Raw genomic sequence first — 23992 nt, forward strand, 5'->3', positions numbered from 1 at the left:
ATGTAAGAGACCTAAATCAATCATGTCAAAAGTTGTACTTGTATTAGATTTGATCTCTTCAATTGCATGTGCCTCACTACCTATAATAATAATATCATCTAAATATATGACCAATAGAATGAGATCATTATCTATGCTTTTGACATACATATTAGAATCTAAAAGACTCCACCAGAATCCTTATTCAACCAAATACCTATCAAGTTTGATGTACCATGCCCTAGATCCATGTTTCAAGCCATATAGGACTTTCTCTAGATAGAAAACAAGCCTCTAACCTAAAAAACCTATAGTTGATATATGTAGACTTCTTCCTCCAAATCTCAATTGAGGAAAACACTCTTTACACCCATTTGATGAACTATCCAACCAAATTGATTTGCCTAGCCTAGGATTCATCGAATGGTGCTCATCTTTGTTGTAAGAGGAAAAGACTTCTCATAGTCAATGCCTTCTCTATGAAAATCCTTTTCCAACCAAACCTTCCTTGTATTTGACCTTGTACACCAATTTGCAGCCAATGGTTTCTTCCCTAGTGGAAGATCTATAATAACCCAAGTCTTATTTTTCATACAATTCTCATATTCAATTGCCATGGCCTTTTCCCATTCAGATTTTCCTTTTGCCTCCTCAAATACCTGTGGCTCATAAACTACCGAAATATTGGCCACTAAATTGCCCATGTTCCTCTTGTTTTCTCCTCTCAATTATCATCCCTCGATCATTTAACTTAGCCAAACATCTCCAATGGTGCTTTGCCACCACTTTGGTCTCTTGTTGGATGCTCTTTATCCAAATCAATGTTAAAAGCAAAACTTGAGCTACCTATACCTATGTGATCTAAATGCTGATTCAAACTGTCATCAATAGAGTCTAAGATTGCTATTGGCCTAAAAGACTCCACATCCTCAAAATATTCTCCCCTCCAAAAGGACCTACTTAAAATTAAACACCTAAATCCTTTGTCACAAGAGCCTACTTCAGAAATTTTGAACTCTAGATAACTTTGGAAAGGCCCAACTTCATCAATCACAAAATTTTGACTAAAGGTCAAGCAATTGGTGTTAACATCAACCAACTTGTAAGCCTAATGATTGTCATTGTACCCCCTAAGAATTAGTTTCTTACTCTTGGGATCTAATTTGGTTCTCTTTTCATCTAGAATCTAGGCATTGGCAATGGAAGCAAAGACGTTAAGATGACTTACTTTGGGCTTCCTCCCAAGCCAAACTTCCTCTATGGTCTTTTGCTTCGCCACTTGTGTTAAAGATTGGATATATTGCTATAAATATTGCCTCAGCCCGAAACCTATTTGGGTATGCATCCATTCTATTCTCCATCATACAACGGACCAGATAATATAGTTACACCTCTCATCCACTCCATTCTATTGTGAAGTGTAATCTATAGTAAACTTTCTTTTGGAAACATGTTTAGCACACAAAAGTTGTTGAATTCTTTTGAGCTATATTCTCCCCCATTTTCAAATCTAAGAGCAGTTATGTAACAATATGACTCTTTTCCTACTAATGCTTTGAACTTTCAAAATTCATTAAATACATCTTATTTTAATTTTAGTAAATAAGATGCCAAAATCATTAACAAATAGAAAAAAACACCTGACACTAGTGACGAATGCCATGTTCATTGTTCCATAAACATTTGCATGAATCAACTATAGGCTCTTGGCTCTCCAAGCTTCTCCATTTCAAAAGGAGCTCCCTATTGCTTTCCTAACTACAAGCTCCGCAAACAACCTATATCTATTGTTAGATGTCAAGAAGGCCATCTAGCAAATTCTCTCGAGCCAACAAAGAAAGGTAATAAAAATTGAAGTGTACTAATGTTTGATGCACTCTTGGGTGCCAATGCATGCTCCTTGACCTATCCAATGTCAACTAGTCTATACATTTTATGATCATCTACACCAACAACAATAGTCTTCTTGATCTTTTTATCAACTATGATTTAGCTTACTAAGAATCGATTAAGCTCCATTCTCAACAAGTAGTACACATTGAAAAAAATAAACTTTTTGCCTCCAAAAGAAAGTCGATGCAAAACATGAACCAAACAACCACAAACAAGACCATGTGCCCACAAATTGGGCGAATAAACGCCTCACGCACAGTTTCAAACAACCACACAAGCTCCACGTCGGGTTCACCAAATGATGCTAAGGAAATGGAGATTAGTGGATAACAAACATGAGTTTATTTAAATAACAAGTCCAACCATAAACAAAACAAACTCAAACCATTTCAATAACATATCAAGAAAGATTAGCAAATAAACAAATGAGGAAACTAAACTTAACGAACATAATACTTCCCCATGTGCTTTCAGTGCCTTTTGCTCTTCCTTGTCCTTCTCCTTTACAAGATCCTGTTGCTCTCAACTTGAGCACCCACACAAGGGTGGCAAATGAAGATTGGGAGATGGTTGATGATAGTGAAGTCTTGAATGAAAAGGTGAATGAAGTATTGGATGTCAAATAGCAGTACCAAATGGTGAAAGAGCTAAGACATGATACCAATCCTTCCTACAAAAGCATTCAAATCATAAAATAACAATGCATATGGATAATTCTAGTGTATGTGTCCTCAACAACGAAGGAAAGGGGTCTATTTATAGAGAAATTGAGGCAATGGAGGGTTGAGATTGATTTGGTTTACGAAGGGCTAGGATTGCTTGAGGATTCCATGATCCTCAATCCATGTGCTCTTCCTCAAGCAATCACATGTTGACAAGTGTCAACAAGGGAAGACTTGAGAGGGAAATGGACAAAGCCTTAAAGGCTTAAGAAGACATGAAGGAAGCCATTAATGGCTGAGTTGATGGGTTTGATCTTAACCCAGGGTTGGAGGAATGTGCAAGAGTTAAATGGGGTTTAGAATAGTCAAAGTCGTTAAAGCTTGAGGAGACTTGAGGGTTACCATGGATGGTTGAGTTAATGGATAAAGCTTTTAACCAATGGTTGGGAAAATGTGCAAAGGTTAAAGATAGTCAAAGCCCATGTGGGTTTGCTTGTGGAAGGGAGAAGGCATTAAAGGCTTTGTAAGAGCCTTAATGGTTGAGAGGTGACTCCTTCCTTAATCCTAAGGATTAGGAATGTGCAAATCATTAAAGGGTGATTAGGCTAATGATGGGGGGTTTAGAAATGATTAATGGGAGGGTTAGTGTGCAGCTTGCATAAGTGGGTGAGGGGATTTAAATTAAATAAAATAATTATTTAATTAAAATCTATGTGTGGGAGGATAAAGGGATTTAAATAAATATTAATTTATTTAAATGTGAAAGAGGTGGTTTTAGGATAAGATGAATTAATTAAACAAATATTTTTTGTTTATTTAATTAATATTCAGAACATAGCTACGTGAATTAATTTAATCAATAGTCAAGAAAGGGGAATGAATTAATTAAATGTGAATTTAACTAATAGTTGAACAATGATAATTAATCAAATATAAAATTCATTTAATTTGGTAAGACAAATTCAGGTGTCTGCACAAAGTAATTAATTATTAAAGTGCACAAAGATATTTTATTATGGACCAAAACATGCAGGAAAAAATTAGTAACTAAGGCTGTGATTGGAGACAAAGAAGGAAGTTCACATCAATTGATCTTATCAACATGTTAAGTTGGTCAAATTTGTATATGAAAGTCTCACTGTGCACTTTATATGATTAAAAGGGTTCGTTTTTAAGAAATATTTATCTTTGCAATAATGAGAATGGTTTAATTCTTTTTTAAAGTAATTAATTATTAAAGTGCAGAAAGATATTTTATTATGGACCAAAACATGTAAAAATTATAATTAATGACTAAAGTTGTGATTGGAGGAGAAAAAGATGGAAAATTGTTGTGCAATAATTTACAAGCAATGTAAAGTAGATTAGATTTTAGAGGTTGGAGATTTTTCCAAGGGCTGCTAAGGTTGAAACTTTTTTTTCAAAATTCCAACAGATGGTCTTCTTTGTTGATACAATTTTGTTTGTAATTGTTGGATAATGACAACAATTATTGGATAATGGCAACAAAAGAAGACTAGAGAAATTTCTAATTTAGTCTTACCTTCAGAGTATCAGGAAGTTACTTGATTTCATTAATGCATTGGAGGAGACCATGTGGAAATGTTCCTAATTACTTTAATGGAATTAAGGAGGTTATTTCTATGTTGTGTGTTGATTCTTATATATCTTTGTTGTCATGAAGGCAATGCTGTAACATGAATTGTAGATTGCAAGAGCCATTGGTGTGGATTGCAGATTGCAAGAGCAATTGTCAGGATGTTGTTGTGAATTGCAAATTCAGATTGTAAAAGGGATAGCAGCACCTGATAGTGGTAGCTAGCTATGGAGGTTGTAATTGTTTTCTCCGCACAATAAGAATACCAATACCCTTGCCCTGTGGATGTTTCCTTGATGTTTTGCCAAGGTTTTACCACGTAAATCAGCTTCTTATGTGTTGTTATATTATTCCATTTTATTCTCTTTATTATTTCTTTGCAACTAATTTGTGCTGCAATACTTAATTTTCTGGGTTTATGCTTCCGGGTCCACAACAGTAATATTTTTGCCAACATTAATTGAATTTTTTGACAAGATTGGAATCCAATATCGTGCACAAACGAATTTGGTGATCTTCTTTTTAACAAAATCTGATTTTCAGCATGATGAATGGAATCTTACCATATCCAATAGACCATTTTTCAACTGCACGTTATGTATTCTCTCTCTTTCGTATTTTGTGATGCTAGGGTTTAAATGGTGAATCGTGAAACATGCTATCACCTGCATGCCTCCAAATCTAGTGAAAATATTTTGAGATGATTTTAGTTGTTCCCTTATGTAAATCATGCACCCATTTACATTGCCATTAGTGAGGAAGAGATTCAAATTTGTCATATTTTCCTCTTTGCTAAGTTACCTAGGTGTTCCTCTGCAAATCTAGTTCACCTAGTGTTTCTTCATTTCTTTTTTCTGTCCTTTTCCTTTTAATTTTTCTGTTTCTTTTGTGTTTTCTGGTAAAATGTACACAGAAGTACAAAATCCCCAACAAGGAAGACTGAAGGAAGTCACCCCGTGGTGATTTTCCCATGTTCTATTACAGAATTCTTCACTGTCAATTTGGCGAGTCACTTCTATTTTACAAAGGATTGAAGCAACAAAATAAAAAATTTACAACCACATACAAGATATTTTAACAATCTAATATGCAGTACAGAATCCAGGACATTGTTTGGCAAAATCTATATTGGAGAAACAGATAATGACAACATCAAGCAGCTATTCAACCCGGCAGATTTTTGACAAATAAGGGTAATGGATAATGTTGCATTGGGGATTGTATAATACCATTTCTCATATCAAAGGCATGTTCGAAGGGGTAGCAGATAATCTCTGCTGACCGAGACTACACCGTTAAGCCCACACTAGACAGTTTTGATATGACAGGATGTTTAAAAATCAAACGATTTAAAGTTTCAAGGTTGGCAAAAACTGATTAAAATTTTAAAACAAGAACAAAATAATTATCAAAATCATCAAAGGAGAACGGCAAGACATTAGGGAGTATCGTGATAAAATTTCACGAAAAATGCTTAAAAAGCATTACGACGGATCACAGAAAAATAGTCAAAAAATCAAAAGCAATCCTGTATGGTCCGGTTTTCATTCTTTATTAGTATGCAGATAAGATATATTTATCAAAAGATGTAAAGTTGGTTTCGCATGGGGCAAACTTCGAACTTCAACATCGACAGAATCATCATCAACATCAAAAAGGAACTTTGGATGTTTGCGTTAAAGGATAAGCTTCCATTTTATTAATATAGATAACAATCATCTACAAGAAAGAAAGAACCAGTTCCAATTTATATTCTGAGCACTTAAAAAATAAGTGACAACACCATCAGCAGATACAGGAACGTGGGTGTGATGATAGTGACATTGGGAATTTGACATAGACTGCATTTTACTTTTCCTCCTAATGGGTATTCACTGATTCGGAAAACATTTCAACCAAATATGTGAAATTTTATCGGGATAATTTCTATCAATTTATTTTGAAAATACCCTCTGATTTATACCATTATTTGAAAATTTAAACAAAATTAAAATAGAAATGTAAAAGAGAGAAAAAGGATCCTACAAAATTGTGATACTCTGCAAGCCTTGCAATTGTCGTACTCTCCCCGCCCGGAATTATTAGTCCTGAAATCCCTTCCAGCTGCTCTGGCTTTCTTACCAAAACCCCCTTCACGCCAAGTTTTCCAAGAGCTGCCATCCAAATATTTGTCAATTTCATATTTTCAATAGTATCGTTTTCCCCAAAAAAAAGAGGAATCTTTTGGAGACCAAGCATTTTAGAAGAAAAAATATTACCTGCCAAGTGCTCATGGAAAGAGCCCTGCAGAGCCAGCACCCCTACCGCCACTTTTTCTCTTCTTCGTCCCCTCAATACTCAAATATGCATCTATTTAACAAATAACTGAAGTTGATGGTCAATGTGGAGGCTTTAGTCCATTCGAATCATGGGACTGATGACTGATTGACAATGGAAGAGAGATGAAATTCTTTACCCACGTGGAATTTTCCCATGCATACAGAAGTTGAGCGCCAGCAAACTACCCCCGCGCACCTTGCCTCTTCAAACCATGGACTGGATGATGATGTGTGGGAGTGTCCACAACATTTTGGCGGTGGTGGAATTATTTAAATACTTTTTATTAGTTCCTGTGACATACACGAATATTAATGCATTCATTTAAATTTATTAAATGTCAAAGTATCTATCAATCAGAATCAATAATTAAAATAGTTTGATCAAATTTTCTAATGTTTATATTTTTTAAAAATTTATTATAAAATATATAAATTGGTTTATCAATTATTCTATTAATGTCAGCATTTTAAATGTCAAAGCATCAACCAATGAGAAGCAAGAATTAAAATAGGTTAACCAAATTTCCTAATATTTTTAAATGTCAAAGCATGGACTGGCCGACCGTGCTTGACCCCTATTGGGTTGGTGTGCTCGTGGACCCCGTTCCTTGTAGGCATGTGTTGCTCGCAGATCTAGTTTCTCGCGTGTGTTGCTCGTGGACTTTTGTCGGACCCACACGGGTCTTTCATGCCTTGCGATGTTGTATCGGACCCACATGGGTCTTTCATGCCTTGCGATGTTGTATCAGACCCACGCGGGTCTTTCACCTCTATTGGTTCGTGGTCCTTGCTCGTGGTTCTACATTGTTGGTCTCGGAGATATAAGGTTGAGGAAGGCAACACTGAGAGATAAGGGTGTATGAACATCGTAACAATTGAGGATGAGGCCCCTCAAAATTGTGGTCTCACTAGTTCATAGCTCCAGTCAAAAGCGATTACCGATCAAAAAAGTAAGTATATATACTAATTTCTTATATACTATTATATAATATATATAATTATCAGATAATAAATAATAATGTAATATTATTTATATATGTGAATGAAATAATTATAATACATTAATTATATATAAATTAAATATAATCGAATAATTAAAACTTATTACATAGTCATCAATAATAAATAATAGAATAATTAATATGAATAATAATAAATGTTATTAATATTTTGTATTATAATTAGATTAATTATTACTAGTATCATAATTATTTTATTTTTTATCGGTAAAGTTTATGTAATTTTATTAATTATATCAAAAATTTCAATAAGATTTGTCACAATTTCAACTCCTCCTATTTCGAATCCATATTGATGCTCTACAAAAAGGATTAGGACAATCTTTTGTTGCTAACACTAACGTTTGTTTCTTGTGCTCTTGTGTGTGTTGCCATCAAACAGATTTTCTAATCCTTTTTGCAGAGCATCATTTGGATAGGGTGAGGGGGGGTTTGATGTTAGATAGAAGAAATGGAGGACCTATGACGCATTCCTATGGAAGAAGAGGAAAATAGAGTATCCATTGTCATTACTATGTATGAATGATATGCATATATTATGAATGTATGGATGGATGGAATGCAACGGAATGCAATATATATAGATGAGATGGAATGACGATCCATAGTGCTTTATTTTTCATCATTGAGCTTTAAAATGTTGTAAGAAAATACAAGCAACTTGACATAATGCTTCAAGATGACCTGAGTATTCCTTTCATGGATTTTGATATAGCAAGTTAATACAAGCAACTTGATATAATGGATCAAGTTGACCTGAGTATTGCTTGCAGAACAGACAAGGATTATCTCCTTTCATGCATGACTTGGAACGTCCTCCTTGATCTTTTGTCGATCATATCCTGAAACAAGTTCATACCATAGTAAGAGATAAATCATTATCGAGCATGGATGAGGCAGTAGGAACCAAAGATGGAGCATTGTACCTGTAAGCAAACAGCATATATAAAGAATAAAGAATATGGACCCTCGATAATGGTTCATGCTCATATGGTCGAGGTATATGCTGTAGTCAGCAAGCCGTAGTGATCTATGACTGTATTTTGCATATGATCACGTAACTTAGTGAACTTCCCACATAGACACCATTAGTACATGCCCCAGAATTTCATCAGAATAATTTGCAGAAGACATACAAACAATGCTGCAGGAACCATCTCGGCTACTCTTAATCACTTGCGGATATCTCGGAGTAGCGTAGGAACCTGATATATATAAATAACCCCCAATTCGAAACAAGTACTTGATAGCTTTAAACAGAAATTTCTTGTCAAAGAAAACGTGATCTTGTCTTTGTTTTGGTAAGGAAGGATGCATCCTTTTGAAGACAGTTTTTGCATCGATGTTGATTGTTTGGTTGATTAGATAAGTGGTCATCGTTTGATTATTTCATCATGTTTGTTTGGTATCTGCTTTGAAAAACATATGTACAAGGTGTTGCCATGTTTTTCTTTGTTTGATGTTTTCTGATGTTTTTGGATTTTGTGAGATAGTTTTTTCAATGTTTTTGGTATTTTGATGATTGTTTTGAATGTTTTTGGAGTTTTTGTGAGATAGTTTTGAATGTTTTTTGTATTTTGTGAGATGGTTTTTCAATGTTTTTGGTATTGTGATGATGGTTTTTCACGTCAGGTTCACCAAATTATGCTCTCCAAAAAGGATTAGAAAATATGTTTGATGGCAACACACACAAGAGCATAAGAAACAAACGTTAGTGTTAGCAACAAAAGATTGTCCTAAACAGGCATATCAAGAGAGATATTAAGCATGAAATAGAAAGCATACAAACATAGAATAGATAAACTATACTCCTCCAAATGCTAATCAAGATGCTCATAGTTGCTCCTCCCTTGTTCCTCTCCTCTCCAAGTTCCACATGAGTGTAGCTCTCAGCTTTTAGCACTAGCCATGGATGTTATATAGAGATTAAAGATGGTTGAATATGATAAGCAAATGCTATGCAAGTTTAGATAGTGATGCTATGAAAAAGCTCTATGCTAATACCAATATAACAACAATACTCTAATGCTTCCTTCTTTTCTTGAGGAGAAGGGTTCTATTTATAGAAGAAATGGGGAAATGAAGGGTTAAGATTAAGAAATCTTAACAAGGGTTAGGATTGAAAGATATTCAATCCATGTGATACTTTCAACCCAATCCCATGTTGACAAGTGTCACCATGAGGAGGCTTGAGAGGAGAGATAAGGAGGATTGAATGCTTGAGGGGACATGATGGTTACCCTAGGGGGTTGGGTTAGGGTTAGGTTAATGGATATTCCTTTTATCCAAGGGATAAATGAATGTGCAAGGGTTAAATGGTTACCTTAGTCAAAGAAATAAATGATTTGAAGAGACCCATGAGTCAAAAGGATGGTTAAGTTAGAGGAAATTCTCTAACCAAAGGTAAAAGGTGAGTTAACCATAAATGGTTATGTAAGAGCTTTTAATGGTTTGGAAGACTTTAGAGGTTAACCATTTGAAGACTTATAGCCTTAAATGCCTTTCAAAGACTTTGGAGGTTTTTGAGAAGTGACTTCATTTTATTTAGGAATGTGACAATGATTAGGATAAGATTAGGCTAATTAGAAGGAGTTAGAAGAATCTAGAAGGGATTTAGGCATGCAAGTGGATTTTGTAGGAGATTGCAAGTGGGAGGAATTTTGGGATTTTCAATTGAAATAAAATCATTTATTTCAATTAAATGGTGTAATTTGCATTTGGATAGATATTTAAATAAATATTAATTTATTTAAATGTGAATGTGAATTTTGGATTTTATTTAAATAAATCTTAATTTATTTACATGAGAAAAAGGAAGATAAAGCATTAAATGCTTGAAGACTTTGAGGGAAACCATTAAAGGCTTGAGAAGACTCTAGAAGGAAGCCATTAAGTTTGAAGACTTTAAGGGAAACCATTAAAGGTTTAAGAAGACTCTAGAAGGAAGCCATTGATTTTGAAGACTTTAAGGGAAACCATTAAAGGCTTGAGAAGACTCTAGAAGGAAGCCATTAAGTTTGAAGACTTTAAGGGAAAACATTAAAGGTTTCAAGTGGGTGAGGATAAATAGGATTTTAAATAAATTATTTATTTATTTAAAATAGTTGTGCAACTTGCATTTGTAGGAAAATACAAGTGGGTGGAGGATAAAGGTGATTTAAATAAATGTTAATTTATTTAAATCTGAGAGATGATATTTTGGGGGATTTAAATAAATATTAATTTATTTAAATGTGAGAGAAGATTTAATTAAACAAATATGATCTATTTATTTAATTAATGGTCTAAATTTGGTTAAGTGAATTAAATCAAATAAATTGAATAATTTATTTAATTAATAGGAGAAGAGGGTTAAGATGAATTAATTAAATATTAATTTAATTAATTATTGATTGATGGTTAAATAATCAAATAAATACTAAATATTCATTTAATTAATTGGACAGATTTATGTGTCTACACATACAAATTCACAATCTACAACTATCATATCTACAATAGTTTATACATACAAAACTTTTCACAGTTTATGCTACTCCTTTGAATCCATACAAATTTATAGTTTGCATCTATCCTATTCACCATAATTTCTACATACGTTTCTACAAAAAATTGTGGTTCCCATCCTACTTCTTATAGAAATATTTCTAAACTTCAACAGAAAACAAAAAGAAAATTGAAAACCCTAACCATCCTTCCTTCTTCACATTCTACAACATAGGCATTATGGCGACAAACTTCTAGGGCCTTCCCCTCTTTCTATTGCTTTTCCACCAATTATATCTATGAATTTTTTCTTTCGATTTTTTATTTTTATTTTTCAATAGTTAAGATGCATGATTTTTAAGTTTTCAAATTACAAAAATTGTTTTTCTTCAATCTAATTGGCTCAAATAATTTGCATCTTATTACCGGATTTTTCGAGATAAGACAGATATTTAGGTCATTAAAATAATATTATATTATTATTTTATTTTTATTAGTTTTTTATTTACTATATTACTTACTTTATTGATTTTGTTTTGTTCCTACACACACATACTTATTGACTTTCACTTATCCATTAGTATCACTTATTCATTAGTATTTGTTTGTTAGATTTAAATTTAGCATTGTAAAATCTCTTATCAAAAAAGAACCTGAACATTAAATAGATCAGGACGATTTATTACAATTGTCTTTTCATAAACTTAAAATTATGCTAAAATTGTTTTAATCTTTTAGCTTTGTAAATTCTCCATCTTGTCAAGAAACTTGAATCTCAACATTGAATAGATTATGGAGATATGTTATAGTTGTCTTTTCTCAAAACTTAAAATTATGTAATAGTATTTCAAATGTAGATATACATTTTTTTTATTTGATTTCTACAATAGCTTTAATTAAGTGGAAATGTGTTGAAAAAAATAATCTTTTGCAAATATTTTTTTTATTTTTTTGTTTTATTTAAACTATTGTATTAGTTAGTACATTTATCATGTTAGATTCATGACAAGAAATATTTTTTATGTTTTTTTATTATTTATTAAATAGTTATGTTATCTTTAAATTACGAGTGAATAATTAGTTATTTTATTTTTTATTTAAAATATTTTATTAATACTTTTTATTGAATAATTATTTTATTTTGTAATAGTAATATAATAAATATTTTTCTTACATGTAGATTCAACCCCAATATTTATTAATTTAGGATTAATATTTTAATTTAACACCTATTCATAACTCTATATCAAATCATAACCTTAATATTGAAAAAAAAAAACTCAATTTGAACCATAATCTTAATTGAACATTAAACCAAATTAAACACCAACACTAAACTTGAATTGAACCTTAACCCTAATCACAACCATAAACCATATGAAACCATAACCCTAACCTTAAACCAAAATGAATCTTTACCCTAACTCGAAACCAAATGTAATTCTAACCCTTAAACAAATTATTAATCTTAAAACTAACACTAAAATAAATTAAATCCTATTCCAAATATTGAATACCCCAAACCAAATTAAACCCTAATCTTAAACCTAATTGAATATTCTACCAAATTAAATTGTAAAATATCATAATAAGTATAACTTTTTATACCTAAAATTAAACTAAATCAAATTACTAATATACTTTTTATAATAATTTAAATTTAAACAAATCAAATTAATTAAATAATATAATTTAACAACTTAATAATTAAATCAAATATTTTAAAGTAAACTAAATCAAATTAAATTAAATTAATTAAATTAAACTAAATTAATTAACTTAAATTATATAAATTAAAGCATTTTAATATTATAATATTATATAAATAGTAACCTTAAATTAGTATTTTATTCTAAATCAAATTGAATGCTATACCTTAACCTAATTTAAGACTAAACCAAACTAAACACTAACAAAAAACCAAATTGAGCCATAAACAAACCCATAACAAAATTTTAAACCATAACTCTAACGTTGCACCAAATTGAACCCTAACCATTAACCTAATAATTTATCTTTAATTTTGATAATTTGACTATAATAATTTATCTTAAATTTTGACAATTTGACCCTAAACCAAATTGTACCATTTAACACTATACCATAAACCAAAGTTAACCCAACCCTAAAAATAACCTTAACCATGATCAAACAATAAACTCAATTCAATTGTAAAAAAATTCTATCCTAAACCAAACTCAAGCTTCAACCTATACAAAATTGATTATAAACCCTAAATCAAATTTAACTATTAACCAAATTAAATCTTAACCCTTATCCTAATTAAACACTAAAGTAGATTGAACCCTAATCTTAAATAAACACTAAACCAGAGTGAAAACTAATCCAATATGAACACTAAACTAGATTGAACTTTAACACTAAATGAAATTGTACCCTAACCTTGATACTAAATCAAATTGAACACTAACCTTGAACCCTCACATTAAAGTTATATTACAATTAGGTTTATAATTTAACTATAGCTACTAGTATACTAGCACTAAAATTTTGGTAAAACTAGGATTAAAATTTAATAATGGCTACATTTCAATTTTAATTTTGATTTAACTTAATTTTTTATATATATTAAAAATTTATTAAATTTAAAATATCTCAATTATAAAATAACTTGTTCTTGAAAATTTATTTAAATAATTTATTAGAAATAAATTGTTAAACTTATAAATATATGTTTATTTATATAAATTTCTTTTTTTGGTATTACGAATGATTAATATGCTCCTTAGTTACAATTGTGGAAATACCCTTTGGGGATAAACATAGGTGTGAAAATTTGATGTCTAAGTCTCTCTTTTGTTTACTCCATTTATATGTACTAGTTTGATTGAATTCTTCTATTACCTATTGATTCATTATAATTAATTAATACAATATAAATTGTTAATCTCTTTTATTTGCTAATTGTTTGCTAAAATACATATTCAATTATTATTACAAATCTATACAAGTACTCGCCACTACATGGCACTTGTTTATATATACAATGGGTAGAGTTGTGTTACTCCATTGATACTAGTATAGGGATTGCAACCCCTAATCTCCATTATACTCGTGGTTATTTTATGTCAAAGATAAATATTAGCAATAGCTTTTATTAAGAAATACATAAACTTTATAATTATATATTATTTATTTACTTATAACATAATTTTTATGTAAATTTTATTTTTATTTTTGAAAAGGTCGTTATTAATAATTTGAATGTCTAAAAATCATTTATTTACATCTATTTTTTATATTCAGATTTTTTATTAATTATTGTTATTTAACAAATTTATTAAATAGTTTTAAAGAGATTAATCTCTATTAATAATTCAAAAAGTATTCTCTTTTTAGCAAGGAGCTCCATTAATTTCCTGACATCCTCCTTGCTAATCCCTTCCTTAATTTGCCTCCAACTAAATTGGGATTGCCCCTCTTTAGATACAATTATGTAATCAGATACATACTTTCCTATTCTGAGCTCTATCTCATTGATCTAGTCTTTATTTTCAAACACTTCTTCAATAGCCTCTTCCCCATTCTAGGAATCTCTCCAAAACTTAGCCTTTCTACCATTCCCAATTTTCCATATGATGTGCTCCATGTAATCCTCCTGCTTTCCCACATAAATTTCCAAATTTCCAAACCATTACTTGATTTGGCCATTGCTAAGACCCTTTCAGGCTCACTCGAGTCCAAATATTTCTTCCTCGTGATTTTGCACCAAGATTTGTTCGGGCATTAATAGATCTTCCACACCAGCTTAGCACCCAATGCTAAGTTTTGAAGATTCATCTTTCTCAAGCCTACCCCTCCTTCTTCCTTTATTATACATGTTGTCTCCCAATTGATTAGTGGAATCCTCCTTTGTTCCTTCGAACCCTCTCATGAGATTTTTTTAAGGAAGTTATCTAGAGACCATATGGCTCTAGCAGATAACCTCAAGCATAACATAACATAAATAGGCACAGTCGATAGAACCAATTTGATCATCTGAATCTTTCCCGCTTGATAGAGCCACTTATTTTTCCATGCCATAACCTTTGTTTGACAGTTATTCATAACCTCTTCCCAGAGAGTAGCCTTATTTCTGCCTATGAATAGTGGAACACCCAAGTATTTTGTCGAAAGTGTGGAGATTTTAAATTCTAGAATCCCTGCAATTTTCTTTTGGTTTTGTTTGGTAGTGTTAATGAAGAATACTTTCATTTTTCCTTTTTCATGCACTGACCCAAAGCCAAGGAATACTTTTCCAGAGTAGATTTAATCACTTCAACTTCTCTCGTCAATGCTTCACCAAACAAAATAGTGTCATCCGCGAGTTACAAATGAGAAATAGAATCCAACTCCTTGTGCACCTTAATCCCCTGCCACAATCCCTATCTGCATCTTAGTTTGATGTTTCTACTGAGCACTTCTACCATCAACACAAAAACCGAAGGAGAGAATGGGTCTCCTTGCCTCAAACCATTCGTGGCATCAAAAAAGCCATTAATAGATCCATTTGTCAAAACAAAAATCTTTGATGTAGCAATGCAAGTGTGTATACATTCTAGCCAACCTTTTTCAAACTCGAATCTATTTAAAACTATAAGCAAAAAGTCCTAATTTACCTGATCATAAGCTTTGCTTACATCCAACTTGACGATAATACCTCTTTTTTTTTTCATTGAATGAATTATCTTAGTAGCCAGAATGATACTGTCAGTGATCTCCCTCCCTGACATGAAGCCATTTTTATCCTCTAAGATGAGCCTACTGATAATCTTCTTCAACCTATTGGCCATGACCTTTGAGATGATTTTATATAAGGATTTGCACAAGGAAATTGGTCTATAATCTACCATAGTTTCACAATTCAAGCTTTTTGGAATCAGTGAGATTACAGTATTATTAATCTCCTTCACGAACCTCTTCTTCCTTCTAAAGCCCTCAACTAAACCCAAAATTTCCTCTCCCATTATGTCCCAACATTTTTGGAAAAGCTCTACAGTGATTCCATTCAGTCTTGAAGCCTTATTCGAGTGCAACATGAATGTAGCTTTCTTAACTTATGTTGGGAAAATGGCGTCTCAACCTTGTATTTAGATGAGGTTACTATTTATAGTAAGTTTTAATTTGGGCACGAAATGGTGCGAAATCTCCTCAAAGCTTTTGGTTGTCTAGATAAGCATTCCAATAAAGTTATGTTGCAAGATCACAACTGGTTTTGAAGATATTAAACTTTTCGTTTGGAGGGGTGCAATGAAAAGCTTAAATTTAATTTTGAGGACTTTAGAGGATCCTAAATGCCCTAAAAAAGTGTGCATAAGTGATGTAGCACGTACGAGGTAGTAGATCACTTCACGATCTTTTCGATGCTTCAAACGGTTCATCAATAGGACACACGGTTCTCAAGTTATGGCCTCTAGAAGTTTGTACTCCTGAAATAGGAAATGTAAAATGTATCAGACACCTAAATGAGCTCTAAAAGGGAGGGACACGTGTTGATGTGTGTTTTAACATGTTATAGGGCATCGAGAAGGGAGATAAGGTCGACTACACCTTATTGGGTGGTTTTAGCCAATGGTTTTGTAATATACCATTTGACGGTTTCTTGTATTGTATCTTCTATATATTGTTACATCCCACTTGTGCCCTAGTTATTAATATGTTGGGATTACACCATGATATATGTGTGCCCTAGTGTATCTATGCTATACTTTCACGATGTTTAATGTGCACTAGTTTTCCATGTTTTAATCGAATGAATGTGCCCTAGTTTTTCATGTTTTAATTGAATGAATATGCTCAGAGGTTCATGCATATTTGAATGATGTCAATTGTGCTTAAAATGATGATTTAATGAATCATAATTTTTAAATTGATGACTTTATAGTTAACACTATGACATTATGTTTTACTTTTGTCAATGATTTATGAAATGTCAGAATAGGACAAGATTTTGATCTAACTCGTTGAATTGGCCAAGTGTGTGCAGGAGATCGTCATCCTCCGCGAAGGGAGGGAAAGTATCATTAGATTGGAAGGTAAAGGGAAGAAATAATTAATGCCATTTGAAACCCTAACCCTAAGTCAGGTCAGGTAGTCTCATGATTGACCTTGTCAAACTTCGTCAGTCGTCGCGTCAGGTAACCCTAGTTGGTCCTTGTAGATATTTTAGAGTTCACAACCCTAAGTTATTGATTGTGTTTTCGAGGTAATTCATTATCATTATTATTATTGAATTTCTAATTAATTATGAATTAAATTCACAATGGCTCATGTTTTAATTTGCATGTATATATATATGTATGTATATATATACATATGTATATACGTACATATATGTACACACACACACAAATATATATATATATATATAGATATATATATATATATATATAGATATAGATATATATATATATATACATACATGTATACATATATATACATACATGTATACATATATATACATATACATATATATATATATATATATATACATGTATACATATATACATACATATATATATATATATATATACATATACATACATGTAGATATATATATATACATACATGTATATATATATATATATATGTATATATACATATACATGTATGTATGTATGTACATACATACATGTATGTATACATACATACTTGTATGTATATATACATACATTTATGTATATATGTATACATGTATATAGATACATACATGTATCTATATATATATACATGTATCTATATATATATATATATACATATATATATATATGTATCTATATACATGTATGTATCTATATACATGTATATATATACATACATATATATATATATATATATATATATATATATATATATATATATATATATATATATATAGATATATATACATACATACATATATATATATACATACATACATACATGTATATATATATATACATACATACATGTATACATATATATATATACATACATACATGTATGTATATATATATATATATATATATGTACATACATACATATATATACACCTTATGCAATTACATGCATATGAGAGTACATATACACGATCGTATACGTGCTCCCATAGGCATGCATACACAAGGCGTATGTATTCATATATATAAACATATGAATATGTTATGCACAACTCTAGTAAAAAGGTAATGTTCATTTAAAAATATACATAAAAAAATAAATAAACCTTAAGCCAACTATAATTGGCGATATTATAATTGAGTGCGATCGGGGGAAAGCATGTTATTTAAATCACCCTCTAAGCCGCTAAAGTGAGTTTGGCTTAGTAAATTTTTAAAATCAATATTTACCTTCCCTTTCATATTTCAAGGCTCATTGTTTAATTGTTCTTATTTTATGAACAAGTGAGGTTACCTTATCGGGCAATATAGGAAGATGGCTTTAATAAAAAAATGCATAAGCCTCTTTCAATTCATGGAATTGATATATTATATTGACTTTTTCTTATTATGTGATATTTAAAATATAAGCTTTGAATGGGAGAGGGCAATTTGGCGTGAATGTATTGAATCTTCTTCAGGAAGCATAAGGCATGAATATGGCGTGACTCTTCCTAGCGGATTTGGGAAAACAATATCTAGTATTAGGGCAGAATGAAGCATGGAAAATGTTTTTGGATATATTAACAAAAATGTTGGTGTAAATAATTATTCATCTTGGATATTATTACACTTACTTAAGTTTACTTAGGAAATGCATTTCATAGTAGTTTGGGTATGAGACACTTGGTGTTTGTGCCACATTGGGATAGTGTGTGTAGGAGAATTTCCACCTTTTATGGTGTGATCTTGTTGTTACACTCCACATTCAGTGGGTGATCCACCTCATGTGGACTATTATATTATTTCTCCTACCTACCCACACCTATTTCCTACCTACCCTTGTTTCTAATTGAGCCACATGTCATGTTTGTGTGCTCACATATCCATATAGCCTTATCTATATAAGCAGACTCATATTAATTGTATGTAATGCTTAATGATCTAGTTGATCATATTTTTCATCTTGATAGAATACAATTTATTTCTATCATCTATTTTGCTCTCTCTTATTTGTGCTTTCCATTGCCTCTTGATCTTGGCAAAATCTCACATGGTATCAGAGCCATTAGAGTGTCATTGGTTTGTTAATTGAGAGAAATTTGATGCTATTTGGTATTGTGTATTTTGGAGTTTTCTATTGCAGGTTATTATTGAAGCTTGATGGGTCAAATCTAATGTTACCATTGGATTGAGGAGGTCCAAGAAAGTCAGTTTTGCCTTTTGTTTCATCCAAATCGGACTTCAGAGGCCAAATCTAGAGACATTTGAAGTTTGACGTTGCGGCGGAAATTTTCCAGAAATTATAATTTTGCAGGCATTTTTCAAATAGCGATATCTCACTCATCCGGACTCGTTTTTTCAAGCAATGTTTTTTGTTTTGGGGTATAATTTCATGATCTGTACAGTGGTGCAGAATTTTTCTGATTTTCGGATACAGGTTTTTCGGAAATCATGAAATCCCAATTTTTACAACTTTGGAGGCTTCATTTGGGCTCATATGGACTCCTTTTCAGGTGCCATTTTTTTTGAAAGTGCATATTTTTTCATCTACTTTCATAATCTACCATTTGTTTGCAATAATTTTAAGTAGAAATTGTACTTTCATTATTTGGCCATTTTTGGCATATTTGGTACTTGCATTTTGCTTGGATCTCAGTTTAGATCACTAGCAGTATTTGTTGAAGTCTCTTAGATCTCATTTCGAGAAGTTGTAAATTGAAATCAGAAGTCCACTTGTCATTATTTGCAAGTGGCCTATTGTACACGCACTACATATAAAGTGTCAGAATCATCATTTTTGGGGGGTACTTTGATTGAGTTAATTTGGGGGGGTGTCTCTTGTGCTTTTGTGCTCTTGTGTTCCTTCCTTTTTGCTGCTATGGGTTCTTCTAAGTTTCCTCTCTTAACTCCTCATAATTATGCTACTTGGAAAATTGATGCATGGAGTAAACTTATGGAAAAATGACTAACTCATTACATTGATGGAACTATTGTTGCTCCCGCTGATCCTAAGGTTGATCCAGTTGGTCACTTGGATTGGCTCACTAAAAATATCATGGCAATTGGTACCTTAAGAAAGTATGTATCAAAGGATCTCATTTTTCATATTGAGAAGTGTACTCTAATCAAGGATGCTTGACAAAAGTTTCAAGACTTGTATGGTCAAGTTGATGAGATTAGGGGATATCAAATTGATAGTGATCTCACCATGTTAGATCCCAAGAACTTTGATACTATACAAGATTATGTCACTAAGGCAAATGAGTTAAGGGCACAACTCAAAGATTGTGGCATTGATAAGAAGGATACTCAATTGATATTCAACTTGATAGGCAAGCTTCCACAAGAATATGCAGTATTTGTTTCTAGTTTCCAAACCCATAGGATGACAATGGGTTCAAGCTACACAATGCCTACATTTGATGATTTCAATGAAATGTTGATGATGGAACAAACTAAGTTGATAAGCATGGGCATTCTTAAGGCTTCTAAGTCTCAAGCATTAGTAGCAAATCAAGGGAACAAAGGAAATCAAGGAAAGGACAACTCAAACAAGAAGAAATGGAAATCAAAGCCTAGGGACAAAGCACCATCTTCTCCACAAAAAGGATATTCATCCTCTTCCAAGAGGGATAACTCACCAAAGAGGGAGAGACCTACTTGTGCCTATTGTAAAAAGTTTGGTCATGAGGAGCATCGTTGCCATTCTAAGAAGATTGATGAGCTCACACATATCATCAAAAAGCATAACATTGATTTGCCTAATGTCTACAAGAAGGATGATTCATCAACTTCCACTTCCTCACATTCAAAAGGAAAAGGGCAAGCATTCATGGCTTCTACAAGTGGGAAGACTCACTCTTTTGGAACAAGAAAAGGAAAAGCTCTATGTGCTACTATTAGTCATGATTCAAAGATATGGCTTCTAGATTCAGGGGCTTCTCATCATATGGCATCTTCGCAGTCTATGTTCTCTACATTTGAGCCTTGCACCATGCCACAGATTTTGATGGGCAATCATACATACATGGATGTGATTGGGAAAGGATCTATTGACATTGGGGATAACTCCTTCAATAATGTGTTGTGTGTACCCCACTTGACAAACAATCTCCTTTCTATCTATCAAATCACACATGGTGCAACTAAAAGAGTTGTGGAGTTCACACCTGAGTCAGTTTTCATTAGAGACTTGGAGAATAGAGCTATCATTACGACTAGGGTGGTTGATCATGCATCTCGGTTATACTCCTTTTCAGATTTTTTTGATGATGATGATTTCACATTTGATGATTCTACACATGATGATCACACTTCTTGTGATGGTTCAGTTTTTGAGGAGAACTTTGGACACTTGAACATGGGGATTCTCACATGTGACCCCGTTCTTGAGCCTTGTATTTCATCTCCTCATATTGATATCACATCACCTATTGCACCTGATGATGCATATAGTGCGACAGTTTTGCCTTCATGTGATTCAGTGCAGCAGGATATTCATTGTCTTCCAGCTTCAGATTCATGGGATGATTACTGGACAGACATTGCAGGTTTGTTTGTGGAATCCTACATTGCAGATTTAGGAGACATCATTGATGACATTCATCTTCTCTTTGATGAAGATGATCCTTCTTCGATTGTTTGGAGGGAATACTCTGACCCTCTTGTTCATTCTCTACATGATCATTCTTTCGAGGTTGACATGATTGTGGATACTTATGTACAGGAGTTGGAGGAGGTCTCTTTATTTTTTGAGGAGACATGTGAGTCTTTGGGACATGTTCTACATCCATCTCCACTAGATCTTGGAGTACCTTTTTCAGCAGTGTGGCACAGTTTACCACCTTTGGAGGGGGTATCTTTTAGCATCGACATGGGGACACTTGAGCAGTTTTTCAGAGATTCCTTTCATCATGAGTTTTCTTCATACATCTTCCCTTCATGATTGGGGAGACTTCATGGACACACCTTTGGTTTTGTTTCTTCCTAAGGGGAGGAATGTTGTTCAACGTTCATGGAGCAGTTTCTTCATACATCAAGCTTCTATCATTGGTGCAGATTCCACATTGAGGGGGGGCTTCCTAGCTTCTCTTCTTCTCTCATATGGGGGGGACTTTTTCCTCACATGGGGTTTTGTCCTTCACATACTTCTATGAGAGTTCTTTGTATCTAGTTTTTCATCTCTCTTTTGGGGGAGGGTTTTTTCCCATTGGGTTTTTCTCTCTTTCCCCGCTTTGTGAGAGATTTCATTGCATTGGTTTTCATGCATTTGCATTTGTACATGGGTACCTAACATGGCCTAGTAGCCGAGACCCATCTTGCATTGTTTAGTTGCATTGTAGACTTAAGTGCATTCCCCTAAGTTGCACTCAAGGGGGGGGTGTTGGTGTAAATAATTATTCATCTTGGATATTATTACACTTACTTAAGTTTACTTAGGAAATTCATTTCATAGTAGTTTGGGTATGAGACACTTGGGTGTTTGTGCCACATTGGGATAGTATGTGTAGGAGAATTTCCACCTTTTATGGTGTGATCTTGTTGTTACACTCCACATTCAATGGGTGATCCACCTCATGTGGACTATTCTATTATTTCTCCTACCTACCCACACCTATTTCCTACCTACCCTTGTTTCTTATTGAGCCACATGTCATGTTTGTGTGCTCACATATCCATATAGCCTTGCGTATATAAGCAGGCTCATATTCATTATATGTAATGCTTAATGATCTAGTTGATCATATTTTTCATCTTGATAGAATACAATTTATTTCTATCATCTATTTTGTTCTCTCTTATTTGTGCTTTCCATTGCCTCTTGATCTTGGCAAAATCTCACAAAAAATATGCTTAGAACGACTCACTTTTTCATTGCTTCTAGCTGCAAAGACAAGGTATTGGCTCTGCAAATTACCATTTTTCTTGCTCCACGACTTAAATTTTCTACTCTGCATTTTCAAGAGCAAAGGGGTTTGCTAAGAGGAAGGGAGCTGGAGAATATTCTTCAAATGTTTTTTCTTCTTTTATACAGGCCATGTGTTATTTCAAAACCTAGCAAGATGTAATTTCTTCTTTAAGTTCGAATTCCTAGATAAATTTATGTGAAGGGAGGGAAATGTCTTATTGATGCATAACGTGGAGGATTATGGTTTTGGGGTTTTGATTTCTTTTGTTTAAACCTCTGCATTTCTAATTTTTGGGAAAGAAGAAATGCTTTACTTTGTGGTCTATATTTGTTTAACAAAAAGCTGGAATTCTTGTAGAGTTTAAAATGGGATAATATTTGAGGAATTATTCCTTGCTTTCGTAGAGATTAACTGAGTTGCCAAGATAAGTTCGTATTGGAGGAAACATATTATTGTACCAGCTAATTATACATAGCTATACTGTGCATATACAACGAGTTTGTGTATGTTAAGTGTGATTCTACATTCTCAGAAGGGTTGAGAATTAAATTTCTAAATTAGAAATGAGCACTTATGTATAGTGCTTTGAAATGAATGAATCTAAGTGTATTCTTGTCAGATGTGAAACATTAGACTCAGGGCTTGAAATTTTAGGATTAAGAAAATAAAACCCTTGAACAAAAACACTATAACATATTGTGTTAAAATTTATAGCCAAGAACAAATCTTCTATCAGTAAATAAGATGTATTGGGATTAAGAGCAGTAGGGTTGGTTGAGCTTATACAAGAAATTGTGTAAGACAAGAATTACCTTCTAGATAGAAACAACATGAAGTTTTACAAGTGAGTGTGTGTGTGTGTGTATACTTGTACGTGTATATGAGTTTGGGTTATAACCAAAAAATTATAGAATAAAGTTGATTGAAGACATATAAAACATTATTCCTCAGTATAGAGGATATGGAGGTCCAAGAGACTCGTAATATGAAGAATTTACCTCTCTATTTGCGTTGTCTCAAAATCATCCCAGTTTGAAAAATCACAAAAA

General features: G+C 32.5%; 1 protein-coding gene across 1 annotated transcript in view; it reads right to left on the reverse strand.

Moving 5' to 3' along the window:
* Positions 1-23992, reverse strand: part of LOC131065721 (probable pyridoxal 5'-phosphate synthase subunit PDX2) — a 132578-nt gene that overhangs the window by 105360 nt on the left and 3226 nt on the right. Inside the window, exons 2-3 of the mRNA XM_059208758.1 lie at positions 6390-6460; positions 6157-6284 (exon numbers count right to left, since the gene is read on the reverse strand). Of these exons, the coding sequence (XP_059064741.1) occupies positions 6157-6284; positions 6390-6460 (199 nt within the window). The remainder of the gene's footprint in view (positions 1-6156; positions 6285-6389; positions 6461-23992) is intronic.

This window comes from Cryptomeria japonica, chromosome 7 (assembly GCF_030272615.1).
Source record: "Cryptomeria japonica chromosome 7, Sugi_1.0, whole genome shotgun sequence".
NCBI classification, from domain to species: Eukaryota; Viridiplantae; Streptophyta; class Pinopsida; order Cupressales; family Cupressaceae; genus Cryptomeria; species Cryptomeria japonica.